General features: G+C 42.5%; 1 protein-coding gene across 1 annotated transcript in view; it reads right to left on the minus strand.

The window, feature by feature from the left end:
- Positions 1-6: 6 nt before the first annotated feature.
- Positions 7-23590, minus strand: part of cacng2a (calcium channel, voltage-dependent, gamma subunit 2a) — a 64371-nt gene continuing 40787 nt past the window's right edge. The window contains exons 2-4 of the mRNA XM_034893454.1: positions 22949-23032; positions 2029-2169; positions 7-1055 (exon numbers count right to left, since the gene is read on the minus strand). Coding sequence (XP_034749345.1) covers positions 520-1055; positions 2029-2169; positions 22949-23032 — 761 coding nt within the window. The 3' untranslated portion in view covers positions 7-519. The remainder of the gene's footprint in view (positions 1056-2028; positions 2170-22948; positions 23033-23590) is intronic.

Here is a 23590-nt window from a genome sequence, read left to right on the forward strand (position 1 = left end):
TTAGAGATTACAGATTGGGCTAATTCTTATTAAATCCCAAACTGTAACAATTCACAGTTTTTTATGCAAAAAATGAGTCTATAAATAAAAGAGTGTGAATCTGAGTGGTGGGCCTGCTGAGGGGGAGCTTGACCTGTTGCTCCAACCAAACTTGCGGGTTAAAACTGTTAAACCAAAGGGCTATGAAATCATGAAATCTATATCTCATAAATGCCCAGACTCCCGCGCCCTGCCTTTCAGTGCCCCAGACCTCACAAACAAACCCTGCGCAAAAAACGACAGATCTCCCTCTCTCAGGACACCCTTGACCCATTCTCACTGTTCTGCTGTTCAATCCAGGAACACAGCAGACTTGTTGCAACGCTCTCAACAATGGTAATGGAAAAGTCATGCAAGCTGAACAAAAAGAACAAATGTCTATAAACATGGAAATCCATCTTCTCCTGGGACGTACTGTGCCCGCAGGGGTTCCCGTGTCTCCTGGTCTCCGCCTGGCTGCCCTGGCCTGTGTCGAATCCCTCATACTGGCGTAGTGCGGCGGTTGGCTGTGTTGGTCTGGCTCGAGTCTTTCAGGTCCTTCTGGATGCAGTTGTGGACTTGCAGGAAGCCGTGGTCCCTCTCAGAGTTGTAGGTGGCGGTGGGCGTGCCGGAGGACTTGAGGGTGTCCCTGGGCAGCGTGTACATGGAGATCTCCGTGGATGGCAGCGCGCTGAAGCCCTTGAGGCCCACTGGCGAGGTGTCGCGGGAGTGGGACGGGTCTGTGGAGCGGGAGGAGGAGCGCGAGCGACGTCTGTATCGATAGCGATAGCTGGGGATTCGTGTTATGGCCGAGCCTTGGAGGTAGTCGGCTGCGCGCGCCCCTATTCGGAGCTGTCGATGGCGGTCGATGAACATGTGCACAGCCAAAACGCCCACCATCTCAGCCATGATGAAGGAGAGGGCACCAAAGTAGAAGGACCAGCCGTAAGAGTAGCTGTTCTTCTTCGAGTCGCTTTTTGAAGGGTCCCCCGCGTTGGCTGATATGTACACGATGATCCCAATGATGTTGCTCAGGCCTGAAGGGTTGGGAGATGCAGGATGGAGAGGGATGGATTATGGGTAATGTGTTCGTGGGGAAAAGGACAAAGAAAACAAGAAACAAAGTATCAGTCAGGATGAGCGTATAGGCCGAGTTATTCTTAGTTTATGCTTAACCCAAAGCAGTATCATACCAAATGTGGTTTGATTCATGCACTGTACAGTGTACTAATCCTGTCCAACTCTCCATCCAACATGACTGATTTGAGACTCCTAATCTTTGCCCTTGCAGCGAGAAAAACGGCGGCTTCCGTTCATGATGCAGATAATTTGGGACAGTATATAACATAATCATCACATCCCATCATACATCCCCATACAGTGTATATATATTTACTTTGACTTGTTGGTTAAGTCACACATGGAGAAATGTTTGATCTAGGAAGATGGATCGTGGGGAAAGTGTGTCAGGGACACTGTATTTTTAGAGATGGATGTCCCAATGGATGACTTTAGCCCAGCAACAAGATCAAGAGAAAAGAAAAGAGGACAAGATAAGGAAGAATAGAAGAAGTGGCTTGTCGCTGCAGTACAAGTGACGACCGGTGCATGGCCTTTTTAATTTATTGTTGGGATGTAATGTTAATTACAAAAGAAGTTAGTAATGACAACTTTATGAAGGACGAGTTTGACAATATAGGAGGATTGATTTGACTTGTGTGTCTGTAAGGTAAATTTTAAGCTACATTCAGCAGACCACCATCTAAATGGCTCATACATTTTGGTGTTCATTTTGTAAGTTGCTATTCTAGAACCAACAAAAGGCTTCTATTGTGAAGCCACTGCTGGAAGCAGTTGTGGACATTGAAAAAAGTAATTTTTCCTTTATTAAATAGTTTGACGCAGACAGGAAACTGGGGGAGATAAAGGGACAAGACCGAGGCGCTACCGACCACACGTTCAATAAAACTGTTCTAATTCAAAGACACAAGAACAGGTGGTTCGCCTCACCTGCAGACACAAAGAAGATTCCTGCGCTGAGGATGATGTTGTGGCGTGACTTGTAGAACTCACTGGCAGCTATACACAGGCCTCCCATGAAGAGCAGGATGACACTGAGGATGGGGAAGATGCTGGAGGCTCGCACCGCACCTGCAAATCAGCGGAGGACAGACGAAAAAGGGTGGAAGGAGTGCAACAGGAGAATGGGATGTAGTTTTGGTGATGAGAAGAACAGCCAACGGGGGAACAACGAAAGAGGGGAAATGGCAGCGGGGGAGTTTAGGGATGAAAGAAACGGTGAGTGTACAGAAACAAAGACAGAAACACACATTAGAATCCATTTCAGCATCTGCTCCTTGTGTGTGAGCACATCCTAATCAACACCCCATCAGGCCTGTGAAAGACTCCAACAGACTCCATCAACACTGTCTAGTGAGTGTGTATCCCCACAGTGAGCCTGTTACCCAACCTTATGTAATCACACCGCTTGACTCTCCTCCCCTCCCCCCACCCTCTCTCTCTCGGTGCACACTTCTCTGCAGACCACAGAGCTAACAGGCTGCTTTGTGTAGCATTGTGTGAATGGCAGTCAACAGAAGTGCTACGGGGCTCTGGCATGTACTGGATAAGAGCCGGGATTGCAGGGCAGAGGGATGCCGCCTGGGTAAAAAACAGCGTCCTTCCAGCTAATTAGCAAGAAGCAAAAAGGGGAAGAGGTACAGTATGATGTTACCTTTGGAGGTAACCTTTGAGGTTAGAGTCATATTTGGGTTCAAGAAGCACACAGTTGTGGGGAAACAATGAGTAAGTCTCCCTCAACCTGTCCATTTGTTTCAGTCACCTCCAGCCATCCTTTCATACACTACTTCTTCTGCATCTTGTCCCCCTCTCTCCTGTTTAACATGCACACTTAAACTTTCCTCAGGCTGGTTAAATTTTCACCACTTCATCTCATCTCCTCACGTGGCTGGCGCCTCAGCACTTTCCCAGCTTCTCCCCAAACTGCTGACGCCGGGCTGGGTGGCTCTGTGCTGAACTCGGCCGCCTGCACCTCCACGGGGACCCGCCGAGGCTCCTGACGGCCCATCTGCCTGCCTACCTGCTGTCATTCGTTGCCCACCCCCACCATGTAACCCTTCTCACAGGGATTCACTTATCCTCTACTTATCCTCTACCTCCATCCACAATACCCCAAGGCTTTGTTGCACCCGCCTCGGTGGGCAAGCCACCCTTAGCCCACAGGCGGGCTGATAGGCAGCAGTCAACAGCTGCAGTGGAAGAGAGTGCCAAGCGGTGGCCACGGCTGGCTGGATCATCTCTTACCCTCCACTGGGCTCTCAACAGCAACCACAGCAGGACCAGTACCCGTATGGCTCCGTGTGCTGCTTCATACTGTATGTGCTATTGTGCTGCATGCATCCAAACATTTAGATGCTATTCACACAAATATGAATTACTATTATTAATTAGCTCTATTGTTTCAATGGGAAGGCCAGCACTGTGTTTGTGTGTGGCTTTAATGCTAGCACGTAAAGACAAAACATTTTTATAATATCCCCTTTAAAGGTGCTCTGAGCGATGTCACACGTTATTTAGGCTACAACACTTTTTGTCACATACAGAAAACATCTCCTCACTACAAACACAACAAAAAGGAACTGGCCAACCTAGACCATGAAGCATAAACAAACAGTGTTCCAGTCAATAAGCGAAAAGAAAGATTTGGGGCTGGGGGTTGGGGGGTTGGGGTCAAAAACAAGTGCCGTCACCCAACATTGCTTAGAGCACCTTTAAATAAAACCTGCTCCAGCCATGTTGTAATGTGTAAATGGAATGAAAAAATGATTTTGGTTAAAAGTTGAGACGTGTTTTACCGTGATGGGTGTAACTGATTCTTTTTTTTTCTTTTGTTCTTCAAAATATTTTTATTGGAAATATATTACTGGTTATTTATGCAAAAACACGAAAACATTCAATTGGGTAGTACTTCTCAATTAGTGAAATATAAAATAAAGGGTTGCCATTTATGGAAATATTTGACTGTACAACCTCTCAACGTGTATTTAAGGTTTAAAAAAACACATGATGTCTTTGAGCCACCGGGAGATAGAAGGATACTTTGCAGAATTCTAATGGAACAATCAGGAGCACCTTGCTAGCCAGGATGTAAAAGCTATAATGTCCTTTTGTGTAGGGTTAAGTGCACATGAGGGGTCAGGAACCCTAAATATAGCAACCAGAGGGCAAGGCTGGCTAATTACCCCAAGAACAGAGGACATAATAGTGACATAACCCTCCCAGAAACCTTTCAAATGAAACTGATTCTTTTTACAATAGCGGGTCTTTTAAGTTTAATTTAAATCAAACCTTTTGAAATTTGATATTAATTGCAAAATATGCCGTCTTAAATATGACTGTTCTCTGTGGCACTCTTCAATGCATTCCCCGTCATCATGTACAACTTTACATAAGATAAATTTTAATGCATTGATTCAGCATCACATTTGAATTTAGGGAGGCTATGTAAGATCAATACGATGGTACAGAAATGGGATTGGACTGAGACGGTGATTCTGTGGCACCCCTGTGGCAGGCAGCGTGAGCAGTACCTTACGATAACAGCGAGTGCGTAGGCAGAATGAATGTGACTCATAAGCATTAGGTACGTTTGACAGGCTGACCGGGCACATAACAGACACTTAAAAAGAGCTTTTTGCCAATCACTAGTGTTCTAAGCCAATTAAAATACTTTCCTTGACTGTAATGTCCCTTAAGTTCCAACATCACACTTGTCTAAATTGCATTTTGGACCACAATTAGCATCTTATGTGACATCTTCAAATTGAATTGAATTGAAAAAAGTTGATGTGTTGATTGGTAAAGATTTTGGTGTCCCATGATGATCTAAATGCTGGTTCAGAGGCATTTATAGCAAAAAGCCAGCAGGGAAAGAAATATTGACGTACATGACGGCTACAGAGATTCTTCGCATACTTACTGTACGGAAGGAAGCCTCAGTACTTTTACAGGTTTATATTCATGATCATGTGTGAAAACTGCATCCCTTAAGAACACAGACTATATATTCATTTTTGGGCATGATGCGAAATGGTCTTGAGGCTGGTAACGTCAATCTATTTGTCCAACGTTCGGTCCAACCACTGACCACATTGGCGTGAAATTTCATACGGTTATTTGCCGTATGATCCAGAATACTTATGATTTCGGTCACCCTGTAATCTTTTTGCCTGTGCCACCATCAGGTCAAAACCTTTCTCTTGGAATATCGTGCACAAGAAAAAACAAAATCTAATGGAGAGATAAACCTGAAATATACTAACCACAGTCATGAGTTCCAGAGGATTGCACACAAGATATTTAATTTCCTAATGGCAAGTTGGCAGAACATTTAGTGGACAAACGGATAAATTGAAACAATACATTTTCATCCTGAACGCTGGGTTATTAGTAGAGACTAATTCTAATAATTCTGTACATGCGTATTGGCCGATACGGAGTACTGATCCAATATTGGTGTGATATATACGTGTGTGTGTATGTATATATATATATATATATATATATATATATATATATATATAGTACTTCTATCCCTGTATGGCTGAGATGTGATTTCTATCTTTGCTGTCAGGAAGGCTCAGGTTAAACTCTTTGTGAAACATGACCAAACACAAACTATGAACGCCACAGAACTCTATTTTTTTATCCAGTTTGACAGTCAGTTATACTTGAAAAAGAACATAAATCAACTACTTTAACATAGAATTTCTTTAGGGCTTTAAACGTGGTTTGTAATGTGGACTAAAGAACCATAAAACTTGTGGTCCGCCACACTCATGGCTTTTTTTATTTAGTATTACTCTTGTAATAGTGCAATACTTATTATAGAAATTAATTATTCTATTTTCACATTTGTGTGTTGTTATGTATAAAACCTTTAAAGTTGACTCTACAATAACGGCGGACTGATCCATCTGTTTTATCATAACGGGATGGAAGCTGAAGAACGTTTTGCATCACTGCAAGCACCTTTAATGAATGTGTTTTTGACCCGACACCTTAATGGGTCTGCTCCCTCTGCCGCAGGTTTTCATCATGTCATCATTCAGCATCATGGTGTGCTTATCACTTTCTTGAACCTTGATGGAAACAGCCCCAGCGTCGCAATCTGTGTGATGAAGAAGACTTTAATGCTCTGTCGCTGTCTGCTAAACACAGTCGTTTTGCCGTCTTTGCCACCTCTCAAATCTTTTCTTTCCCTCTTGTTTCTCTTAAGTCACACTCAGTCAAAGCACGAGACGATTTGAAATATAAAGTGTTGTTTTGTCCTACCCCTGTCCTTCCCTGTCCCCCTCTCTCGCATGTCTCCATGCGCGACCAGTGGGGATTGTGGAGTTTAGGGTTACCGGTGAGGTAAATTGATTAAATATTAAGTTGTCCTGAGAGTTGACCCTGCTCCTGTGTCCCACTCTAAATGCATCACTCTTTCCCCGTCTGTGCCTCCATCTCGTCAACCCTGAAGATATTGACATGGTTGTTCACAGCACATTACCTGGGAGAAGGCACAGGGGTTATTTTTCATCCCTCAGCTTCATTTGCAGAGACAAAAGAGAAATAGAGGGCCGGTCTAAATATATTGATTGTTGACAGAGGGCCTGATCTCAAGGTGACACCAAAGTTTAAGGTTTTGTTGCAGCCAAACGCAGAGACAAAATGGTTTGAACTGTTTGAACACTTGATCATGTGTCATTCCAACTATTTGACTTAGACCTGATTACAATGAGGGGATTTATTATTTTATTTCACCATTATGCTGGCCTTCACATGCATCGTTTTTTCACCAAATGTGATCTCATTGTGGTCATGATTTAGCCCACAAATAGTACTGGTAACATGTTTAATTTTGTCAATTTTGTTCCAAATTAACAGCTGTCTGTTTTAGTTGCGTTAAGTTGTTGCTAAGCCTTCACAATGTAACACAGCATCATGCTGTAGCCTACTTTGTGTTACTATGATCCATTACACTACGGCCACAAATTAGAGCATAAAACCCTGGTGAAAAAATACCAGAAGGTCCCTTTAAGTCGAAAAACAAAACCTGCTATAAATAAGTTTTATTATTGCATGTAATATGTACTCTATTTATTTGTGTAGATGCTGGATCATATTGCCATAAACAGTTAATGCTAAATAACTCAATAGTGTCCCATGTTAGTCTAAACTCTTATTCTCCTCTCACTGAGCTAACTATAGTAACACTCAGCAGTAAAAGGTGGTCCCCCTTAAAAAAATCACAATATATAAAAATACAACTGCAGACTATTAGCAATATGAAATTATATGAAGATCAGGATCCACTTTATACAGCCCATATTATTGGAATCCTTCTCAAAAAAACGTGTTAAATCCAAAGATATAATGATAATAACTTGGACTTGAATAGCACCTTTCATGGTACCCAAGGTCGCTTAACAAAAGGGGGGGGGGGGGTGCGGGGGATGTTGTTTTGAATGTTTTCACTATTATGAACCTGACAATAAGCATGGTATAGGACCTTTTGAAGAATTGCAAACAACCCAGAGCGTTTTTTTTTTCCTTTCCCAGAATGCCTCTTTGGTGTATATAAGAACTCTGTGTGGCAGCTGCTCTCTTCAGAACGAGTGCCTCAGGTTTGGAGAGCATCTGAGAAATCTTGAAAGCAGCAATGGGTTCTTGTGATGTCGGAACTTTCCGGGCCAACAGGATCCAACTCATTCGTGGCTTCGAGGATCTGCTTCTCCGGTCCGATGCATTCTCTGTATTAACGTCCATGTTTTTGCAGCACATTTAAAAAGTGCAGTGGCCTTCACAATGGCCTCCCAGCATGCACTGTTCCTTCCCTGGGATAGGGTTTGCCTCACCGTGCTCTATCCGGCTGCAGATTGTGTCTCGTAGCACGCGTATAAAACTCAGACTGCCAGGTGTCCTAGGCTGCTTGTTGCCGGGCCGACGATTGGAATTGTTGAAGGAAAACGGGACAATAACTATGCCCCGAGGCAGTGAGGCTGCTTCTATCTGAGAGGCCACCTATTTAAAATCAATCCTTCCTCAACACATTCAGGAGGTTTCACATCTTCACTTCACCTCTTTTAAGGAGCGGCTGTCAGAGTTTTGGATCCTGCCTGGAGGGATGTTTAAGCATAGCAGCACCCTGGGGGGGGCTGGGGGGGGGGGGCAGGCAGAGAGACTGACAGGCTGACAGATAGACAGGGAAGTCTCTGCTGTGAATGGGTTAGTGCAGAAACAGGTCCATGCTATTCTGTGTTTAATAGCCCTGCACAGAGACAAATATATTGATTTGTAGATATATCGAGCTGATGTGGAGACCTTTTATTACCATTAACTTTTTGTTTATAATATCAGCCACAAAAACCTACAATGAAATGTGATTTTTTTGTTTTTTTGGTTTTCTGGTTTATTTGACCTGTTTTAGCAGCTCACGACTTCAGTGCTAATTGAAATAAAGGATAACGGCAATTATTAGCTAAAATGTAAAAAGAAGCCTACATTAACTTTAGTCTTGTAGTGGGTGATAATTTGAACAAAATAACTAAAAATGCATAATTTCATGTTTGTTTTTTAAGCCTGTGATACATTAATAAACAGGGCATTTGTACTTCTCTTAGTAAAGTATGCAACTTAATAAATAAATATATTATTTTTGTTTGATCATTTAAAAAAAACAACAAAAGAAGGTCACATTTGGGCCAAACTATATCTTTTAGTATTAAGTAAGAATTCAGATAATTTCCAGAAGTAAAAGTACCAATACAACACTGCAGAAATACTCCATGAAGTTAAATCCTTCAGTAAAATGTATTAGAATTAAATTCATGGTGTATCATCTCAAAGGCTTAATTCTAATAATGAATTTCCAACAACTTTGTGGATATTCATTAACTGTAACCTACATGTAACAACTTGACAGCGTGTAGAGAAGGGCGAGCGCCCATTATCTCACCCAGAATTACATAAGTATATTAGAGCTGCTGGGACGGCTACAGTCCTGCGAAAAGAGTTGTGGCAACACTCCTGTGCGTTAAAACATTGTCAATCTCCAGCTGCTAGAAAACAACAACCCCATCCAAATGAAAGCTTTGACCTTGGTGCTAATGGCTAAGGACAGCAGCGACCTCTGCAGCGTCTTGTGTTTCTGAAGCCCTTGCCTCGGCCCACATGAAAGGATGCTCCAGGGAGCCCTGTGATTAGCACTAAGGTCTGCATCTTGATTTGGGTCGAGGTCGCAAACACAGAGAGCGGTGCATCTTTGGTTTCTTCCCCCCCGTGACACCCATATTCATGTGACACCCAATTAAAGAGTGTTTCTGGGGCTGAACACCAGATCCGCATTCGGCTGGTTAGACATTACACTGTGTTTCAACATGTAGAGCTAATGCAAATCATCGATCTTCGCTAAACTCCCTTTTCCGAGCTGCAATGCCCAATCTTAGCTTGGCGACTGTAACACAGCAGGGCCTGTCAAGCACTGGAACTGTGTACGGGGCTTAAATAACCGAGATACTCAGAATCTCAAGAGTTTGGACGGTGGTGTCTTTTATTTAACCATTCCAAAATCAAAAAATACATGTGCAAAAGTGAAATTAACACCCGCCCACGCACCAAATGAAACTGTCAATTTAGCTGTCACAATAGCGGGTAGCCAATGAGAATTGAGAACTGCTTGCGTTACTTCCAATGACATAAGGGATGCTATTAACCAACTAAGTACCTTATTTTGTGGGGTTACAGGTTACGCTAGGAAAATGTTTAGGACTGGAACATGGGAGCTAAGATGCTACCACTAAACACTCCTCACTCCCACATCCAGCAACTCCTTCCCCTCCAGTCCCAGATCCCGCCCACTTGCTCACCTGTTCCCACTTTCCTCATCAGCCCTGCAGATATTTAACCAGCCTCAGATTGTCAAGTATGCTTTGTCTCTTCTTCTCTTTGCTATCTAGCTGCTGAAACCTGAAACATGTGACCTGGTGGTTTTTAACCTCTAGCTGATGTTTTGGGAATCTGAATTTCCCGCTTGTCCGCATTTGTTTACCTTTTCTGGTTATGACCCTTCCTGCCTCAATAATCTGTAAGCTTATGTACCTCCAGTTTTTTCAATATATCCCAGAACTGTATCAGTCTGCCTGTACCGACAGCATTTGGGTCTTTTCCCTGCTGCCCAGTTCACACCAGCCGTTACACTTCATTTCCAACTCCAGCTAAACCTATGTTGGATTTACTGCATACATGTCACGCTTAGAGTGGAAAGCTTGACAGGCAGCGTCAGTGAAATCTACCTTCACGCATCTTTTTACTGACGGAAAATAGTTTAGCTGCATTTACATTTATAGGATAAATACCAGGAAGGTTCAACTCAAATGAGACAGAATCTATGAAGGCAAAGAAAAACAAAATTGCATCTTTTCTCCAACTCTTAACTGATTTCTATTCATACTGTTTGCCTCGTGACGATTGGCACTTTCTATTTACCACCACTATCACTGGCTGTTTTCCTGTCAGTAGCCAAAATGAGAACTGGCACACGAGTTTACCCAGATGGGAGGAAATCTCATTTACTTTGATTTTATTGAGCAAGAACACTGAATATTGTCAGCATTTGGTTTCCCCGATCCTTCAAATCACACGTAGGAAAAGGCGAGTAGTTACCCCAGAGGAAGTAAGGGAGGATGGGAGAATGAAAGTCAGAATCTAAATTTAAAGTTCCGGCTTCACCAGTTATGATTTAGGTGTGTCCTATTTAAGGGGAAAGTATTTTGTGATTTATTTAGATCACCTGTCTGTCGATACGTTTGAAAAAAGCACATTTAATCCTCTTAAAACTAATGTTGATTGTCACAATACATTACAGTGAGGAGGTTACATTTGAAATGAGCAATTCATCATACATTAAAGGAATAGTTAACATATTGGGAAAAGCTAGCAAGGCTAGCCAACCGTTAAAAACACAAATTTTCACTTATATACTTTGATGTTCCTACGGATTAAACAAATAATATAAAGTGTTCATTTGTCAGCTTTAGAGGTGCTCGTAGGTGGATTTGTGTTAACCTCTGGACAGAACCAGGCTAGCTGTTTCCTCCGGTTTCTAGTCTCTCTGCTAAGCTAAGCTAACATGCTGCTGGCAGTTGATTCATATTTCCCGTACAGATACTGTGGTGATAGAGTGGTATCGATCTTTTCATCTAACTATTGACAAGAATGTGAATAAGTGAAACCCCCAAACACTGAGTAACACCGACTGTCTTTTGTCTTTTCACAGGGCCAACCTGGTCTGTTGTTGGCCGCACCCATAGACATCAACATGAATGGACATAGCGACCTCGTGGACTTCCATGGAGACCAGTGAAGTCTTTTAGAAGCTCTTTTCCGGTAAGGGCTGAGCGTGACGACGTAGATGTGACGTGAGCAACCTGTTTGAACTTTGTAAGTCTTGTGGTAGCTGTGCCAAGAGAAATCTGTTTGTGGATAAATGTTACTTAATATGAATTCACGTGCCACATACTGAAGTATTTCCAATCCATTAAAACATAGCTGAAATATTTTGTTCCAATGCTTTAATGGACTCTCTATGGGCTTCTCCCTTACAAGGTAATAGAGCCTTTTCTAGCCGTTTCTTTAGAAATAAACACTGGACTAATAGTCTTTAAACGCTTCATATGTAAAGTTATTCATGTCAAAATGACGCCAAAATGAATGGCAGTCAATAGTATGCTAGTGGCAGGTGATGGCTTGTTAGCCTAAGAAATTCCCCATAGGAGGTATGCTTTCTGGATGCTTGCTTACCCCCTTGGCTGCATCGAGGTAGGAGGAGCTGAGTGACGGAAGCCGGTTAGCCTCGCCCACAGCCCGGACCTGTCGTCCTGCCAGCATGCGTGCCAACCTGCTCCCAGAGACACAGGGTGATAGCGGATACTGTGTGTACTGTATTGATTGGCACGGCTGCAGCTCAGGCTGGTGTCTGAGCGCTGGCACTCTTCAGCGCTGGCTGGCAAACAACCTAATGAGACCCAACACCCATGCAGGCCGCGTGGCGGGGTTTCTACAGCAGCTAATCGTCCTCGATGCTACTGTGGCTTCACTCATGCAACCTGAGTAACATTATGGTAAATAATCTAAATATTTAAATCATGTAGTGCAACCAAGACTTGCACTGTTGCTTTAATTTCCCAGAACACCAGGAAACAAATGAAACAAGGGAGCAGAAGTGTCAATCCACCAATGGGTTAGTGGTACTGATCTTTTTACTTATACTTCCTGTAAGTAAACTAGCAATACAGTACAGTGTAGAAATACAATACTGTTACAAAAACTTCAATAAAAAACGTTATAAGCATCAATGAAAGTACCTAAAGTAAAGTACTCATAATGCATAATGGCCCATAACAGAAAGCACTATTATTGGATTATAAGTATTGATGCATTATGTTTCATCACTTTATTGTTGCAGCTGGTAGAGCTCATTTTAACTACTTCATAAACAAGCTGGTATCTTAGTTGATTATAATTTGCATAATCTAAATCTGCAAAGTAACGTCAAACTTGGAAACATCAAAATGAAAAAGAAAAATGTACACTATTTCCCTCTGAGAAGTCGAAGTATGAGATACCATATAATAGATATACTCAAGTAAGATACAAGTACCTTAAAACTGAGTACAGTACTTGAGTAAATTAGTTGAATTTGTTTATGGAATAAATGACACTGGATGTATTATAAAAAATAATCAGGAAACAGTCAATTTTACTGTTGAATATAAGATAACGACATTGTAATAATCCACATATCTCAAACGTATTAGAGCAGATGGAGCATTAGCAATAGTGTGAACGGGAAACACAAGACAAGACTAATGATATATACAAGTAGGTGTTAAGTTAGTCTAAATCAAGGCCAGAGTTACTGAATCGTCCGTTGCATCCATTTTTGTTTTCTTGTCCACGACATCTTTCTATTACAATGAAAGAAAATACAAGGTCACGTTTAAACCCTTTTTTGGCAAACTATAGCTTGTGTCCTATCTTTTTATATTCCACTGACATCCATAAACATAACTTGCACCCTATCCTCGGTCTCTCGACACCCTCCATCCTTCCCTCTCTGTCTTACTTACTTTCTCTCCCTCTCTCTTTCATTGACAGGGCTGAGAGGAAATTAGCATTGGCTCTTAATCAGCCTCCCCCAGCCCAGAATGTGCTGATGTGCAGGACAGGGTCATGCTAATCAGGTGCCTCAGCTCCCAGGCACATTGATTTAATACTACAAACGCTTATTAATCCCCTCCACACCTCCTCTTCCTCAATACTGAGCCCTTGCATTGTCCTCGTCCTGACCAAGAGGCTTGTTGGCCCCCCCGACCCCAACTCTCCCCCCCCTTCCAAACTTTCCCTCCTATCAACCCTGGCATCAAACATCCACAAAACATTGTGGGAGAGGCTGCAGAGTGTGTTGAAATGTGTGAAGCAGTGTGCCTAAACAAAGGAAATTAGCTTTGGTGGCTAAATTCAAAATGCTTACACAGCGTTCAGCTTGCATCTAAAAGCTTATGTGTCCTGACAACACATCGCGCAGGCAGAATGCAATTTGACTTTGAATTGATTAGAAAAGAAATGCAAAGTCCCCCTCGCTGGCATTTAACAAGAGTGAGAGCCAAGATGTTCAGATTTGACGTTTTTAAGACGCTTCTGGGAATTCATTACCAAGTTAGGTTTTGTCTCATTGTTTGTGTGTACACTCATTTCTGTTGTCTTTATGATTTTGTTTTGGCAGTTTCTTTGTTAGTCTTGTCCTTTATCCATTTCCCATAACTTATAATGGATCATCACTCATTTATTAAAAAAAAATCCCCTCCTAGTGACAGAGAAGAGACAATTATCAACAGATTTATATAGTAAAAATCAGTGCATCATGGTGATAGTATTGGATTTGAACTGTGTGAATGTAGCTGAAAGGACTTCATTCAACATGAAATGAATTTTTCACACTATTTTTGATAATCTGTTAATCATTTTAGTAACTAAGTCCACCTACTCGAGTACTGTACTTAAGTGCAAATCTGACTTTTACTTTACTTGAAAGTTTCAATTTTATACTTCTACTGCACTACATCTCAGAGGTTAATATTCTACTTTGTACTGTAGTCACTTCACTCCATTTGTCTGACAGCTTTAGTTCCTTTCAGATGACAGCTTCCATCACCTTTTCTATCCGGGGAAGACCACGTATATCCAGATGTATTGATATTTGTGATAAACTGAAGTGTTCCTTTCCTACTTTTTAAGCTAAATAAAGCCTTTAAAAAGCCTCTTGGATCAGCTGGAAAATGCATCGTCACAGAGCTGGAAACACCAATTTTCTGACACCATGAACAGTTGACTTTTTATAGATGCCACGCTGCCGAAATATTTAATTTAATTTTTTTTAATTTGAATGTGTTTATTGATGAAATTACAATTTACACTTTGTGTCCACACTTTGTTAGTTATCACACACAGTCCTGAACTACACACACACACACACACACACACACACACACACACACACACACACACACACACATGCACTAATGGAGAGATCTCAGAGTGAGTCGGCTCCCAGCTGAACCAGCACCCTGAGCGGTTAGGGGGGTACGGTGCCTTGCTCAACAGCACCTGGCAGTGCCCAGGAGGTGAAGTGGCATCTCTCCAGCCACCAATCCACACTCCGTTCTTTTTGGTCCATACGGGGACTTGAACCAGTGACCCAACTCTCTACGGACTGAGCTACAGTCACCCCCAACATATGATGATCTTATAGAATATGATGCACTGCTGTGAATAAAACCACCCAACATTATCTAAAGGAGTTAAAATTAGCACAACTGTAAACACCTACAGCAGTTAAAACATACACAGTAATGCAGCAGTAATGTTAATCCATCAGAAATAAAACACTAACAGGGAATGTTTTACTGCGCAATAAGTACTTTTACTTTTAACACTTTCAAAGTGTGGTATTAGTGTTTTTATTTAAGTAAAGGATTTTAATACTTTTTCCAACATTGGATGTACTTGGATGATCCTGCACATACACAGAGGTACACCATTAGAGCCCTGTAGTCCTCCCACTGAATACTGCAGTGGACGCACGCACACACACACACACACACACACACACACACACACACACACACACACACACACACACACACACACACACACACACACACACAAAGACAGGTCAGTGGAACACAGTTGGAGAGTTTCCCTCGCATTGAACGCATTGAAATCTCTTCACATGACAGGCTCACTCAGACAATTAAAATTCCATCCACAGAACCCTTTTCAATTACTGTAATTACCCTCCACTCCTCTGCTGATGTCCCCGCAGATCACACCGGAACTTCTACGTAACAGCCAGAGCCATTCACACATCAGCAGGGCAGTGAACGCCACACTGAGCACGTTAGCACAGATTTTATCTTTTGGTTACACCAATATAACAATTATGGAAAACTGATAGACATGATTGTTCTGCTCAACATGCTCTTAAAGGATGCATCAAACTAGACTCAGGAATAAAAAATATGAAGTAATGAAATATGGTGATTGTTGCTATTGCCACATGTTAATGTAAAAAAACTGAAGTCATACAGTCCCATTAAATCAATGTTTGAGAAACAAAAATGGAATCATTTTCAAAAATATATGAACACTCTCCCAGGGACAGAATGGTAAAATTAAATAATTTAAGTTTAGTAATCATTTATTTACATGGGAATTGTAATTTCTGAGTGTGAAACATCCCTGTCATAACACACGTATGTGAAAGAGACTAACCTACACAACAATGCATCAACGTGTTGAATGCTTTTTCTTTCCCCTGTGAAATATGTTCAAAGCCATAAACTACATATTAGAAATCCTGCACCATTTACATCCATGTCTTCTTCACTGGCTTTGTTGGCATATTGGTACATTCGTTGGTGTTTAAGGCCAGAAACTAACAATCAGTGAAATAACTCAATACAAAACAAAACGCGGACCCCTGCATAAAACATTGCTCCACAGTGCTGACTAGCACTAGTCAGTCTCTCCAAGATTTCACTGCCTTTTTTTGAGATTTTTGCGGCCCAAAATGCCTTATGTTGCGGGAGCTTCTGTGATATATTGCGGTAAAAGTTGCAACGCTTTTTGTGATTGTTGCAATGAAGTTGTGGGAGACAGGGAAAGTTGCCAAAAACGTTGCGATTATTTTTTTGTATAGTTCTTTAAAAATAAAAAGTAACTTGATTTGAGGAGAATAAAACTACACTGGACTGAGTTTTCCAAGAAACTTTACCAAAAAGGCTCATGATGCTGCAGATGTTGGTATAAAATGATAATGGCTGGTGGATTTAGGACAAAAAATTCTAATTTAGTGAATGATTGAAATCTTACATTACTTACTTTTTTATTGTTAGGTAATTTCCTGTCCTGGGCTGGGACACACATTCATACCGTTTGATAAATTTGTTATTGGACTTTAACTTATCATTGCACTTACAATAATGAGCGTAGCTGTCCTCAATTTAGATCATCCTATACATCTCATCTGCGGTGTTTTCTGCATCCACGTGTGTTTGTGTGTGTGTAACTGAGCAGCCCCTCCCACGCTGCACAGAGCCGACAGGATTGAAACAGCAGCCGCTTTCAGCGACTTTAGAGTGATTAATTGTTACAGCGTAGATTGATGTTAAAATGTATACAGGTTGGCAGGATGGTCTGACATGTTTTCATGCTCTTTTGCTGTAAATTTGGTTGGTAATGTGAGATGTTCGAGTCACACACGTCTCAGAATTTGGCGACGAACATGTGAGGTCAACCCGTTCTCACTCCTGCTTGGTCAGTGGCTCTCAGAGTCACATACTGATACAAAGTCTGGCACGTGGGACTGCTGGGTTTGGTTGAAGTCACGGGAATCTCCGGTTATTGGTCAAATTTGCAAAAAAGTTTCGGTGATTGGTTGAACTTGCGTGAATTGGCGCGAGCGTGACATCGTGAAATCCTGGAAGCACTAATTAATGTTAAAAACAAGGGTACCTTTTAAGTGGATCTGTTTCATCCTCCTATAGCAGCACACTCAACATCAAAGGGTTAAAAACAAGGTTGAGGTCGAATGGCACAGAAATATTCTAATCCTCTGCTACAGTGCAGACATACAAGGAGTGAATCAAAATCTGTGACCTAGAAATATGCACACAAAGCACATTTCCATGATGTATCTCATACAAAATCTTTTGTGTACGCCAGTTGTTTTTTCTTTATGCAACACAAAAACTATTCTTATTTTGATATGTTTTGCGGTCAAAGTGTACTCTCTACTTGCTTCATGTTTGGAGAATAAAAAGGACACAAGCACATCATTTGCTGTTTGCTTTCACAGCGGTGGGGATTTTCAGGCTGTTACGACTGATGATGAATAAATGTAAATACTGATCAGAGCGGGTGCAGCCGTCTTTTGATGATGCGCCAGTGACAGCTGAACACTATGTATTATAATCCTTTAATATGAGGACACACACTCTCTCATCTCTGTGTTTTACAAGCTGCACCGTCTCTCTATATCCCCCTGTTAACAAGATATAAAGTTAGAGTGCTAGCACTCACTCGGTCAACCAGGACAAAAAATGATTGGCTTTTAATTTATTGGACCATGTCTGTGTGCTGTGTTTTTTATGTATCAATCGATAAATTCCTTATTTGTTGCCTTGGATACCGTGCGAGGAAAAGGATGCTCAATGTCACTGCTGTCAACTGCCAGGGATAAACCTGATAAAGCAAACAGAAGGGGCGCGGGCTGGATGTTAACATACCCCTCGTTTACTAACTGCTACTAGAGACTCTGCAGTGGTCGGCCAGCCAGTGTTGCTGCCACCCCCTTGCTCTGCCCTACAAGCCCGTGCATGTCCTGCCCCTTACCCATTGATTTTATCGGGTGCACCAAAGCCAGTTCAGGCCAGTGTCCAGACTGCCGCGAGGCCTTGGGGTGACACAGGCTGTGACAGGCCTGCCCTTCTGTCACCAATGTCAGCGAATACTTTCAGATGAACGCCTGCAAACACCAGAGGCAGGGATTAACGTTGGCTCGGGGCAATCACACCCGTGAAAGTTCATAAGAAAGTTAATTGAGTGGGTAAAAATGGGCCCAATACTGCATTATAATATAGTGCACATAAGTATGTTTATAGTATGGAAGTGGGACACACTACAATAGTGTGGGGGGGGGGGGTCTTTTCAGTGGGCTGCAGCGCTTTGTGATCTGACAAGAAAGCAAATATGCAGCCTGGAGCTGCAAGAAAATGTTGTGGCCAGGAGAGACGCACACGCACCTTGATAAAAACCATAAAACAACAAGCTGCATTATGAACCAGCAGTTAAATGATGGAAGAGGTTCTGCACACAGTTTTTATTTTTCAGTTGAAAGATCGATTAATCGTTATTTTTCCAGCTAAAATAGTGGAAACATGCCAAATATTCTCTGGTTCCGGCCTATCAAATGTGAGGATTTTCTGCTTTACTCTGTTTATTCTGTATGTTAAGTAAATATATTTGGCATTTGGACCGTTGGAACAAAACAATTCATTTGAGATGACACTTTGGACTCAGGGAAGTTGGGACTGCTGTTTGACATTTTATTGACTTGATTCTTTATAGCCTATATTGAAAATAATCAGACGTTGCAGACCTAGGGCAACAACTAAAAATTATCTGTCAATAAATCTACTGTCTAAAAATCTTGAAAAAATGTCCACGACAATTTTCTAAAGCAAAGGTTGAATGAATGCAGTGCAAAATCTTAAGATATTTCAGTTATTCTCAGAGAAAAGCCAGAAAAGTTACTTGATTGATTAATGGATATATATAGTTGTAATAGTTGATTTTGTTGCTATTAATTTTCGATCCACTGACAGTGGCGACAACGAAGATGTATGCACCAGCATGCAACCATGGCAGTCAGAGACACAAGCCCCGCCCCCCCTCACATGATCATCCTCTCTACATTACAGGGAATTGATGTATTTCAGTTTAGTATTAGTAGCTTGCATAACTGGGCGTTTTCTTCCCCTCTTTCTTCTCTCTCAGCTGCTTAGCGCCCAGTAGAGCAGTGGATGATGGGAGCTCCAACACGGCATGATCTAAAAACCCACTGGCGCTTTAGTGTGCCTCAGCTGGCTTATATAACCCTGTGTGGATGTGCAAACTGCCTTGCTATTTGGAGAGCACACGGAACAGACACACAAACAAGGAGAAGCTACAGATATGTTGCGTGTGTGTGTGTGTGTGTGATTCTGTGTGTTTGATGAAGCGGGGGTGCATGTTTAACAGAATATAGTCAGATTTGTGTGTTTTCCGCTCAACACCCAATATCCTCCTCCTCCTCTCTACGCTCTTTGATGACATCACCAGTGTGTCCCCTCAATTTTGGACTGGCGAGCTCCCCGGTGATGTCACTTCCGCCAGGCCCTTCACCTGAAGTGACATCAGTTCTGTTGCATAACTACCACCCCCTCTCCCTCTCCTGCATGTGAGAGCAGAGGCAGCTTTTCCCTGTCCGCGGCCACCCAGAGGCGCCGTGTAACTCCTCATTATGGAAATACCAGGTGTGTGTGTGTCCATGAAATGGAAATGGGCAGATATAAAATTACATCACAGAGGTTTAATATGGAGACACCCACCAATATGTCCTATGTGACCGCTTCATGCCCCCTTTTTGAACAGCTTAGTAATCATCAGGTCTCTCTTTCAATCCAACAGGAATTGCACAACTCCTGACATGAAATATTCCGGGTGTGATGGTGAAGAGAGGCAGAGTGTGAGAGACAGCGATCGAGAGAAGCCTGACCTATATAAGAAGGAGGCTGAAATATTTATGGATGTGAGTGTCCTAATTGGCAAGCCACTGGGAGCACCGCGGCCTTCTCCTCCAATCACAGTCTAGGAAGAGGTTAACTCACACACACACACACACACACACACACACACACACACACACACACACACACACTCATGCAGATGGGCGTCGGTACGGGTCGGTACTCTACCCCTTGACCCTATGATCCGCAGCCTGAGACACGGCTCTTTGTAAAGAAAGAGCTGCCTCCTCCAGAACTCGGACGTTGTTAGAATCATTACCAGAGCTGTTATCATAACCGTGCTCTCTGGCACATATGGACGGGAACAACCGCTCAGAGCGCTAAGTCAAACACAGCCTAATTGGCTGGGCTTAATCTCCAGCACTGTCACGCAGGGCTTGGCTTTCTGAGAGGCCTCAGTAACTGTCCCCGCTGATGGAGACGAGGAGACGGACACTTTGTGACATCTAGTTTCAAACCACCGCAGGCTACAGCAGGGGGAGGGTACCCAGGGGCGTAGCACAAAAATCTGGGCCCTGTAGAAAGGCATTTTCTATGTGCCCCTCCCCACATCCACAGCTATTCATTCTACCATCTTTTTGGGCCCTCTTCACATGAGGTATTCAGTACCCCTTTTCCCCCCTCCAGTCTGACGCCCCTTAGGGTACATCATGCCACATCTAGGGTCAACAGGGACTTAAGTAGACTATTGTAACATTTTATCAAATATAGCAAACAAAATGCAATTAATTGTACATAACATACGTACAAAAAAAGGACATATAAAGCCTTCTCCAGAGGGAGCAGTTTGATGTCTGATAAATTGATGTGATGTCACTTGAGTCAGAGTTGGTTGAGGCTGAAGAATCTGTTGGTGTGGTGGTAGAAAGAAGTGAGACCCTTATTGCTGCTTTTCATCTGTGCTACAGGCTAGATGCTCCAGGTTATTAGCTGCTGCTACGTAACTGTCGGCGATTGATTTGCATTATGGGTAATGTAGGTGCCAAGTTTGTCAAGGAAGAAGAATGTGTGAAATGAAAAAGATATCTCTGATACAATTTTAATAGTTTTTCCCTAACTCCCCTTTAACATCTCTAAAATGTCCCATAATGTATTTATGTAGAAATAGAAAATGAGACATTGTGATTTAAGAAGCAGCCACTTTACATTGAGATGTGAGTTCACACACCTCCGACTCTCACCAAAGCCAAGGAATTATTGAATGCATGTTAGGCTAACATCAGCAAGCCCGCTGAGAACACACATGCAATTAAGACAGATTATGGAGTATAATTTCTCCTATTCTGTCCAAGATAACTTGTACAGCATCAGTCTTTCCATTAAACACAGGCCAGATTTATATGAACCCAGCATTAAAGGTCCCACGGCATGACATTTCTTTTTACCGTAATATGAGTTGCCCCAGCCTGCCTATGGTCCCCCCAGTGGCTAGAAATGGCGATAGGTATAAACCGCTCAGATGGGCCCAGCTGGAATCTGGCTCCTTATGAGGTCATAAGGGGCAAGGTTACCTCCCCTTTCTCTGCTTTGCCCGCCCAGAGAATTTGGCCCATCCATGAGAAGAGACATCATGGCTTTCAAATGAGCCTCCACCCTGCTGTAGACTCGGAAACTGCACATACTAGGAAAAGCTCACTGTGGGACTGGCTCTAGTGGCTGTAATTCTGCTCCCAGGCTGAATTTTGGGAAAGAGACTTTTGATATGGTATTAGGGGACCACTGAGGTCTTTATAAAACATTCAAAAAAAGCAGCAGGTCAAAGGACCTTTAAGCTTCAAGTAAAATAAGGAACATGCTACCCTTAAAAGTTGTTACTGGGATTAGCAACTGTAATGTAATGATTGTAATCCCTTACACTGCTACTGTGTTACATGTGTCTGTGGAAACTATTCCACTGCACTTTTCCAATGCAGTAATGCTCTCCAAAAAAGTTTCTCTATCAAAGCTGTTTTGACAGATTGCCTCACAGTAAAGTGTTGTCCAAATAGACATCCAAATTGAAAAAAAGAAAATCCTCCTGATTGGTCCAAAGCAGCAAAACTGCAACATTTCAGTTACTGTCCTTCTGAAATTAAAACTGATCTTAAATCTGCTAAAGCAAATGTAGATTGATTGATTTAGTGTGTACAAACCAACCAGGCATACATAAAGAGCTATTTAAGGTATCTATACCTGGTTACTTTCTGTATTACAGCAAGTGACACAACACCAGAGCAGAGCTGCAACCATAGATTTCTTTTAAAAACTTTCTTCTGTTGCTACACTGTCACGGTGACCATAGAAACGGCTGTCTTCATTAGTTGGCTATACTGTAGCAGAGCGGTAACTAAGCAACATAAGGATGTGTAAGATTACCATTCATTTTAACCATTAATGAAACATGTTGGGTCTATGACTATATTAAAAGCCTTATTGGATAAAACCTTTTTTCATTATTTTAAGATGTTTAACTCGTTGAGTCTGTAATTCACAAATAAATGGCCAATCAGAAGAGAGTTCTGTGCTCACAAAAGTAACAGTACATCATGATAGCAGGCAAATGAGTTTCGACAAGCATCTCTGTCTTGCTTGCACAAAGGGAAAGAAAGCAGAAATCAATGGGCTGTGTTTACAGGGTACACGGCCGACTGTAACACTGCACGTTATGTTACACACAGCCAAGCAGTGAAAACAGACGAGCTGCTTGGCAGGACTCAGTCTTGCCGTCCTCGTTCTCAAAGCAGACAGAGACAACAGTGACACACGGGCCAAGAGTAGTTACTGGCATCATGCTCCAGTCTGAGATAGAGCAAAAAGTGGGACAGATTTAAAAAATATTCAGAGTATATGTCCAAAGAACATAGGGGGGAGAGAAAAAAAACTGATGTTCATGGTCAAACATTTGAGCATCAAAATACCATCAATCTCACGTCCCAACAGGATTTCCCTGTGTGAAAATAGGATGACAAGATACTTACGTAAGAAGTACTCAGATGGGTCGGCTTCGTAATCTGTTTCCTCTGGAAAATGGTCTATCTGTTTACACATTCCTTTGAAGTTTCCTGTTGGGGAAAAACAGAACGAGGGTTCAGTGGAGTTGTTACAAGAAGACAAACAGTAACTCACAAAACGCTTTCCAGTTTCTATTTGCCGGTTTTCATTGTCAGCACAGATAGTGTCAGACCAGAGGACCCTTTTCTCTGGCCACGACTCTCACGCAGACCAGAAGATGCTCTTCAGAAAGCAGACCTGAGCTCCAGGCCTCTCTGGCAGCAGGTGGCGGCTTGTAAACACGAGCGGCGCAGCTGGTGCGACCTGGAGCCGCTCCAACTGCTCTGCACAGGGAACCTCATCTCTTAGTGCTCGTTCATTTGGCTGACACGTCGTGGTCCAGCTACTCTGTCCATCCAGGAAGTAACATGCCAGCTTCCCTCTCCCTCCCACTTCCTCCTGTCTGCTTTCCTCTATTTGCAGCCTCTCTGCGGAGTTTTGGCATTGATGAGGTCACTCAAGGTGCCGTGGCGGGGGAGGAGCCCATAAGGCGGCCATTACGGCGAGCTGCTGCTGCAGCGAGGAGGCAGATGCCCAGGCTTTTGATTGGACTAGATTAGCGTTTCATT

Source organism: Etheostoma cragini, chromosome 15, assembly GCF_013103735.1.
Source record: "Etheostoma cragini isolate CJK2018 chromosome 15, CSU_Ecrag_1.0, whole genome shotgun sequence".
Lineage (NCBI taxonomy): Eukaryota > Metazoa > Chordata > Actinopteri > Perciformes > Percidae > Etheostoma > Etheostoma cragini.